The 9,413-nt window shown below is 35.0% G+C and overlaps 1 protein-coding gene across 1 annotated transcript; it reads right to left on the reverse strand.

Moving 5' to 3' along the window:
* Window positions 1-6,105: 6,105 nt before the first annotated feature.
* Window positions 6,106-8,027, reverse strand: LOC133066872 (olfactory receptor 4K13-like). Its single transcript, XM_061158265.1, has 2 exons — window positions 8,014-8,027; window positions 6,106-7,027 (listed from the first exon to the last, which is right to left on the reverse strand). The coding sequence occupies exons 1-2, from the start codon at window positions 8,025-8,027 to the stop codon at window positions 6,106-6,108; spliced, it is 936 nt and encodes a 311-aa protein (XP_061014248.1).
* Window positions 8,028-9,413: the final 1,386 nt, after the last annotated feature.

A 9,413-nucleotide genomic window follows, 5' to 3' on the forward strand; every position in this document is an offset into this window, starting at 1 on the left:
CCTTCTGCAGAAGCTTTCTAAAAAGGAAAACAAACAGTGTGTGATAGGGACTAACAGGTCAGGGAATCTAGTCTTAATCACCCTATTTCTTATTCAGGAAAGTAACCCGTTTTATAACATGACTGCTTGTAGATGTGTTGCAATTGGAGATATCTTACAGGACCACAAGACCATAAAATTGTGGTGGTTATGAAACCAACTAGATTACCTTTTCTCTTGGTTAGTGCAAGGCAAGATCAATTAGACATTGAGCAAACTTGTCTTCCTTCATGTTCAGCTCCAGGCCACACTCTGTATAACCACCTAATTTATTAGAGTGATAAACGTTTTCAAAAGCATTAGAGGAATAGATTTGTTTCTTTTGTCGGTTTCATATAATATATTTACTGACATATTTTGTTACATCCTACATTGGTACTTCCATGGTGGCAGAGTGGTAAAGAATCTGCCTGCCAGTTCAGGAGATGCGGGTTTGATCCATGGGTTGGAAAGATCCCCTGAAGTAGGAAAAGGAAACCACTCAGCATTCTTGCCTAGAAAATTCTACCGACAAAAGAGACTGACAGGCTATCGTCTGTGGGTTCACACAGAGTCAGACACGACAGAGTGACTGAGCTCACATACACTATGTAGTAGAATGTGTACCATATTAAAGAGATATTGCTGAAATTGCATGATCTGCATTGTATTTCCTGAAGCGAACTAATGATGAATATCACTGAGACCACATTATGATAGAAAGTTGAATTTTGAGACAGGTTTATAGTAGTTAACAAAATTACTGAGATTTTATATTTGAATGATTTAGATTGACTCTCAAAACATCAGAATTTCTCTAACTCTTCGGTCTATGTGGTCAGACAAGTAAGTGCATCCTATTTGTGCATTCTCAGCCAATTGTTGCAAAACTGAATCAAATGACCATTTTTATCTGATATTTCTTTTCAATTCATATATTTTCACATATAGTGAGTCTATAGAAATACCAAAATAACCATTATTAAGACTATAAACTAGTGAGGATTCCATGGTACTCTTGTTCAACTTGTCCGTCTTAGAGAGATATAAGGAGTAAGGGGAATACTGTATCATTGTGAATCTAAACACAAAAAAGTTAATGATATATTGTTTGAGCAGAGTAGTATTTTTTGGTTAATTTCTTATCCTCTTTGGACCTATGTTCCTCACAGTAATCTACCTTAAATTTCATTTAATTGACATTTAACCTTGTCAAGGATAGATAGACTCATAATATTGTGTTATTGACTGAGGTGAACTCAGCTAAACTAAATTAAAAATTTTCAAGTACACACTTACATGGAAGGGGAAGAGGTCAGTGCTCAGTCTACATAAAGGTACTTATTTCAGTGCTTCCACTGCTTATCTGATTTTAGGTCTATTTTTCAAATCTCATTCCAGGCTTGTTGATCATCTTCAGTGCTTTTCTGGCCTTCTTCAGAGCCTAGAGCCAAACCTAAGGCCAAAATGAGAACACAAAATAGGACATATTTGATAATCCATGTACCCTTAGCATTTCCATCACACTGTTTAAATGTTAGAAGTACAGTATATGTAGTTAACCGTAATGAACATTTAATTATATACACTTATGTGTGTAAGTTTACACACATTAAGACACATTTGATCATAAGTGGCCCATACTCTAACCATTATTCTTGACAGCATCACTCAGAGTAGCATAAAACTTCTTGTTTTCACATAATAATGGAATGGAAAATGAAAATCTATATTCTTCTTTGTGCTTTGTACTCTTTACGCAAGACAATGATTTTATCTTATCCAAGCTACAGTCTTGGATGGCTTTGTTTTTCTAAAGTTTGCAAATAAATAAATAGATTTATAGGTACACATGAACTGGGCAAAGATAAGATCCCAGACAAGGTGATTTCTCTCAGCTTTTTTTTAACCAATTAATATTTGTTTAAATATATGGCTATTTTCAGACTGTTATCAGAAGATGGTTGTATATTCCTCTCTAAAATTTCTGACAAGTGTAATGATAGCATCGATATTTTGGAAATGGTGACTTTCTCTGATTTTTTCAAGCCATGAATCAGGCGTTTTATCCTTGCAGTTTTCTTAACTCTCTTTTAATATTGCATCCCTAGAAACAAATATGCAATTTTCTCTACATTATGCAGTAATTCAAGGAAACATTTAACCAGTCTGATAAGTATAACCAAACAATTTAAGCTTGCCTAGATCCCTTTTCTGTACACATAAATTATTTAGCCTGAATTGCTGTATTATTATCTTAATTCCCTGCAAACATCATTAGGGTGACTTTTGTATCTTTTTTCCATTTTTATAAAAATCAAACTTTTTCCAGTTTAAGGTCTCCTTTCCCTCCCTTCTTTCAGTTATTATTTTGGCATTTGAATTCACCAGTATGGACAGACACATTTACACTCTAAATGAAGTTTGTGATAGGTGTGGTATATAGGCAGAGAAACATGTCAGGATTATGTAACCTACCTGTTGGACTTCAGAAGTAAAGTCAATATGAAATCCTGAATGCTTATCTTCATCGTCTAAAGGTTTTTGTCTCTGAACTTCAAAAGACAACAGTATATAAAAGTATCCCTTGATGGGTGACATAAAGGAGAAACCTCATTTGGTTAATTCAGAGTCCTCAGGGACTGGCAGTAAGAAGTAATTGGGATTGTTCAAAGACACTTTTGCCACTGCAGAACATGAGAAATCATTTTTCACCTCTCAAACTAACAGTACTTTAAAGACATCAATAAATAATCAAGAGAGTATTGAAAGATATCACTAGCTGTGAACTGTGAGTTTTTGTATGATGTTTGTCTTGGCTGTAGTTTCTTTTCTACAGTAAACATTTATGACTGTTCTATTCAGGCAAAATATGAATATTCAGTCTAGATAATTTTAATTCTAAATCTTATTAAAAGTGAACTTTTCCCATGTTTTAACTTTAATCTCTTGGAATTTATTGATAAAGGATGTGAGATAATTATTTATATCATTGTAATTAAGTAAGTTAATTCCACTGAATTTTATATTTCCTTTTCCATTTAAAGATATGTGTAGACAAGTCTGCTTCAAGTTTACCCATTTCTCTCCTTTTTAAAAAATGAACTGTTTTTTAGAACATGTTTAGGTTCACGGCAATATTGAGAAAATGGTATTTTCCATACATGTGGTATTTTCCTTCACACATGCATAACCTCCCCTATAATCAACTTATTGCACTATGGTGCATTTGTTACAAATGATGAACCTACGCTGACATATAACTGTCGCTCAAAATCCACACTTCACAGTATAGTTAACTCTTGATTGAACATTGGATGGATTGGGACAAATCTATAATGATATATAGACATCATTATAGAATCATATGGATTAGTTTCATTGCCATAAAATCCCCTCTGTTCCATCTAGTCTTCCTTTTCCCCCTCTATTCACTGACAACTACAGACCTTTTCCTGTCTCCGTAGTTTTTCATTTTCCAGAATGCCATATGATTGGACTTATAGAATATGTAAACTTTTTAGATTGGCTTTTCATTTAGCAATATGCATTTTTCTCCAAGCTTTTAATGGCTTCCTAGCTTGTTTATTTTTATCACTGAATAAAATTCCATTGTCTCGATGTATCATAGTTTATTTAACCATAAACCTACTGAAGAACATCTTGGTTGGTTTCAAGTTTGAGTACTCATAAAGAAAACTGCTCTGAACATCTGTGTGCATTTTTTTCTGGATAGTTTTCAGTGCATTTGGGTAAATATACAAAGGAACACAACTGCTGAAACATAACCGTAAAAGTATGCTTAGTTCTGTAAGAAACCACCAATTGTCTTCTGAGGTGGCTGTACCATTAACATCCCCCCAACAACGAATGAGAATTCTTGTGTTTCCACATCCTTGCCAGCACTTGGCATCATCGGTATTCTGGAATTTGACCACTCTCATAACTGTGTAGTAGTGTTTTATTACCATTTAATTTACATGATCCTGATGATACCTGATGTATGACTTCTTTGGTGAGGTGTTAGTTAAGGTCTTTGCCATTTTCAAAATAGGACTGTTTATTTTGTTATTTTGAGTTTTAAGAGTTCTTTTTATATTTTGGATAGTGGTCCTTTTCGGATATGTATCTCACAAATCTGTTCTTCATCTGTGGCTAGTGGTTTCATTCTCTTGACACTCTCATTCAGAGAATAGCATTTTTTTAAAATTTTAATCAATCCAGCTTACCAATTCTGTCAGAGACTGTGCCTTTAGTGATATATCTGAGAAGTCATTGCCTAGCCCAAGGTCATCTACATTTCCTCCTATGTTATCTTCTATGAATTTTATAATTTTACATTTTATGTTGAATCCTGTGATTTATTTTGAGTTAATTTCTGTGATGAGTGTAAAGTTTATGTTTAGATTTTTTTTTGTATGTGAATGTCCATTTGTTGAAAGTCTATCTTGTATTACCTCTGCTCACTTGTAAAATAAGTTCACTATGTGTATGCAGGTCTATCCTGTTCCACTGATCTACCTATTCTCTCTCATATTGTTACCACAAGTTTTCATTTTACTCATTTTATTTTACAGTGCATTTTAATATCAGGAAGGACAGGTTGATGTGCTATTCATTCAAAATTTTCTTAGAAATTCTGTATTTTCTAATGAAATAAAATTATTTCCTGAGACTAAAACAAGTCCCAGTGGGATCAATCAATGCAATATTAGAAACTCATGACAAACATAGGAGAAATGAACAGGTTTACAAAATTGAGCATTTTCATCTCAAAAGAATTTATGTACCTTTAAATCTGTCTTATTTATAGCTTACAACAAAGTTTTATCATCTTGATTATATGAACAATGCACAATTTTTATTAAATGAAATGTTACATATTTTGTAACTTTTGTTTCTATACTGAATCATTTTCCTTAACAAAAATATAGTCATATGAAAGGTTATTATGTCTGTATAATTGATAAATGTCAGCACACTGGAATTTAATTTTTAATTTTATTTCTATAAGGAACTTCATAGACCTCAAGCAGTTGTTATCATAGACAAAAATCTTTTACCATATAAAGGTTCTTTGAGAGAGGAAGAGATGGGGTGGCATGAAAGCTGTGAAGGGAAGAAGGTAGGGAGAATAGCCGAAAGGGCAAGAAGAGACAAAGAGGCAGAGAGAAAGGAGAAAGAGGAGAAGGCTCTTTTCACCATATGGAAAGCTCTTTATGGATGAATGGTAATTAATTAATGATTAATTAGTGGAGTTGAGTGGTCATCACTCTAAAATTTTCAGATTTTGCTATGTCCTTTGTGCAAATCTTTAAGAGGTTAAAAATGTTTAATGTTTAAAATATTATAAAAATTCAGTCATCAATACCTGAATTTAGTTAAAAGAATATTAGTATTCAAGCTATCTGGTATAGCAAGATACAATGAGCAGTTTATGATTTTGATCTTCAATATTTCAGATCATATAGTGCTGAGAAAACTATTCGGGTTGCCAAAGAAATTTTTGGAATATTATTTTCTAAGTACTTGAAACATTCTACTCCAGATGATTAGCTTATCAAAACTATACAATGAAAAATTATTTTTCAAATTGTGATTCAAATCACAACTCCTCTGTGAAGCTTCTATATGGTTGACATATCTTGGCAGATTAATACCTGGTAAATTACTACATACAACCTGGAAAAAAAAGTCACACTAAACATCATATAATGTGCTTTCATTAAAATTTCATATTTTTATAGATTGGTTCACTAAAATCTTTTGTAAGAATAATTATTGTCATGGATTTTATACATATGAAAATTTATGTTATTTAAATACTTACTTACAATATTTTTATATATACTTAAGACTCACTACCCACAAATAGCACTGGAAGAGGAAATGGTAACCCTCTCCAGTATTCTCGCCTGGAAAATCCCATGGACAGTGAATCCTGTTGCGCTAGTCCCTGGGGTAGCAAAGAGTTGGACATGACTGAAGCGACTTACACACAGACACACAGACACACACACACACACACACACACACACACACACAAAGAGCAGAGAACATAAAACAATTGTTTGTAACAGACAATATTTAGTGGGTGAGCCCAGCACCAGTATGATGTTTGCTTAGTCTTTTAATGGCTGCCTTCATTTCCTGATTCCTCAGAGTATAAATAATTGGATTAAGGAGAGGAGTGATGACAGAGTAAAACACAGAAAGAAATTTATCTACAGAGTAGCTATTAAATGGGAAAGCATAGATGAAGATGGCAGGGCCAAAAAAGAGAGTGACTACAGTGATGTGAGCAGAGAGTGTAGACAGAGCCTTGGAGGATGCACTGGAGGAGCGCTGCCAGATGGTGACCAGCATGACAGCGTAGGACATGAGCAAGAGAATGAAGCAGATCAGGGACAGAAATCCACTGTTCACGATCACCAAGAGCTCTAGGGTGTAAGTATCAGTGCAGGCAAGCTTGATGACCAGGGGCAGGTCACAAAGAAAGTTGTCCAATACATTGGGACCACAGAAAGGTAAATTCACAGTGAAAACCATCTGGCTTGTAGTATGGGTAAGCCCAATCACCCATGAGAGCAGCAGAAACCCAGTGAGCACCCTGTGACTCATGATGGTCTTGTAGTGCAAGGGTTTGCATATGACGACATACCTGTCAATGGCCATAGCTATCAGAAGAGACATCTCTCCACCCCCAAAGAAGTGCATAAAGAACATCTGGATCATGCAGCCCCACCAGGAGATGGTCTTGTGTTTTCTAAGGAAGTCTGAAATCCCTTTGGGAGTTGCAGCAGAAGAAAGACATAAATCAAAAAATGATAAGTTTGCCAGAAAGAAATACATGGGGGAGTGAAGATGGTTGTCAACTATCACAGAGATGACAATGAGGAGGTTTCCTACTATGATGGCAACATAGATGAGAAAGAAGATTGCAAAAAAGAATATTTGAGTTTCTTGAGACACAGAAAGTCCCACCAAGATGAACTCAGAAACACTTGATCTGTTTCAGGAGATCCATTCATCCTTCCGCAGAAGCTCTCTGAAAAGGGAAAGCAAACAGGGTGTGATAGGGACTAACAGGTCAGGAAACTTAATATTTGCTTAAACATGTTGCCTTTTATTCAGGGAAATGACTGTTTTGGCAATAGGGAGTGCATTTTAGGTATTTTTCAGTTGGAGATATTTCACAGGACCACGAGACCAAAAAAAATGTGATGATTATGGACCAAATTAAATGAATTATTCGCATGGTTAGTGCAAGGCAAGTTCAGTTAGAAGACGAGTGTCCTTTCATGTTCAGCTCCAGATCGCACTGTGTAGAAACACTTAAACTATTAGAGTGACAAAGGAGAATTTAAAAAATCTCCTGGAGGTAGATTTTTATCTTTTGTGAATCTCAAGAAGTACATTATGATATCCTCAGTATGCAGTAATAAGTTTACCTTACTAAAAAAGATATTATGAAGACCAATTCAAGACTAAAGCAACATGAAGAAAATAAATTACAAAAATTATAGCAAAAATTAAATGTGAAATTCAGAGAGAGATAACAACGGAAACCAGTTAACCGAGACCCTGTTGTTTAAAAAAAAGATTAAAACCAATGATACTCTAAGTAGGGTGAGAAGAAAAGAGAAGAGGCAATTTAGCAAAATCAGAAATGAAAGAGAATTCATCACTACTGGTGTACTCATCCCATAAACATTATGAGGATAGTAAAGAACTCTATAAAATAAATAAAAAACTATTGCCAAAATCACATTATGTGCATTATGCTTCCTGAAGTAGATTGATTAAAGACATGTATTGTTGATAGAAAGTTAAGTATTGAGACAGCTCCATGGTTTACTGAGATCAAACCCTATTCATTTACACCTGAAACACCAGATTAACTCTCAAAAGTGCAGATTCTCATTTCACCTGTTTTCCTAACTCATCCCTTTATGTGGCTATGCAAATAAATGTATTCTATCTGTGCATTCTTACCCTGCATGCTGCATGCTGTCACTTCAGTTGTGTTGAACTCTGTGCGACCCTGTGGACTGTAGCCTGCCAGGCAAGAATACTGGAGTGGGTTGCTTTGTCTTCCTCCAGAGGATCTTTCTGACTCACGATATCAATTGCATCTCCTGCATTGGCGGGCAAGTGTTGCAAAATTCATGACCATTTTTATCTGATATTTGCTTTTAATGCACATATTTTCATAAATACAATGAGTATGTAGAAATACCAAAAGTACTGTCACTAAGACCATGAGCTAGTGATGTAACTAAGGTAGTCCTGGTCAACTTTTCACTCAAAGAGATGTAAGGAGTAGGGTGACTGAATTGTTTACCGTTGTGCATCTAAACAAACAAACTAAAAGTATGATGAACTGTTTGAACAGAGTAGCATCTTTGGAGAGTTACTTCTCACTTTGGACCTGTTTCCTCTCATTGATTTTCCTTAAGTTTCCTTTAACCTTTAACTTTGTCAAGGATAGACAGAAATAGATATGTGGTGCTGACTGAGGTGGACTCTGCTCAGCTAAATTATTAAAAAAAATAATAATAAGAGGAAAAGTAAATATTTCATCTACATAAATTCACTTATCTCTTTACCTCTGCTGTTTATCTGATTTTAGCTCTATTGTTCAAGTTTAATTACAGGCTCAGTGATCATCTCTAGAGCTTTTATTGCCTTCTTCAGAGCCTAGAGTCAGACCTAATGCCAAAATGAGAGAATAAAATAGGATACATTTGATTATTTCTGGATCTCCAACCTGTTAATCACACAGTATAGTTTTTAGAGACACAGTATATCCAGTTGGCCATAATGAACATTATATGCACTTAGGTATGTCAGATTACTATCAGATAGATACACATTTGATAAGTGGCCATACTCTAACCATTATGTTTGACACCATTACTCAGAGTAGCATAGAAACTTCTTTCTTTCAGGTGGTAGTCAGATAGAAAATGGAAATCTTTATTATGTGAATCAACATTCCTTCTTTGTGCTTTGTACTCTTAATGCAAGACAATGATTTTATCTAAGCTATAGCCACTGGATCTTATGTTTTTCTGAAGTATGCAAATAAGTAGATTTGAAGGTGCTCATTGACTTGGCAAACATCATATCCTAGAAAGGGTGATTCTTCTCTTTTTTTTTTAAAAAACTCAGTTCACTTCAGGTTAAGTGAGTCATTCAGTTCTGTCTGACTCTTTGTGACCCCATGAATCTCAGCATGCCAGGCCTCCCTGTCCATACCAGCCCCTGGAATTTACCCAAACTCATGTCCATTGAATTGGTGATGCCATCCAACCATCTCATCCTCTGTCGTCCCCTTCTCCTCCTGCCCTCAATCTTTCCCAGCATCAGGGTCTTTTCAAATGAGTCAGCTC

Source organism: Dama dama, chromosome 12 (genome assembly GCF_033118175.1).
Source record: "Dama dama isolate Ldn47 chromosome 12, ASM3311817v1, whole genome shotgun sequence".
Classification (NCBI taxonomy): domain Eukaryota; kingdom Metazoa; phylum Chordata; class Mammalia; order Artiodactyla; family Cervidae; genus Dama; species Dama dama.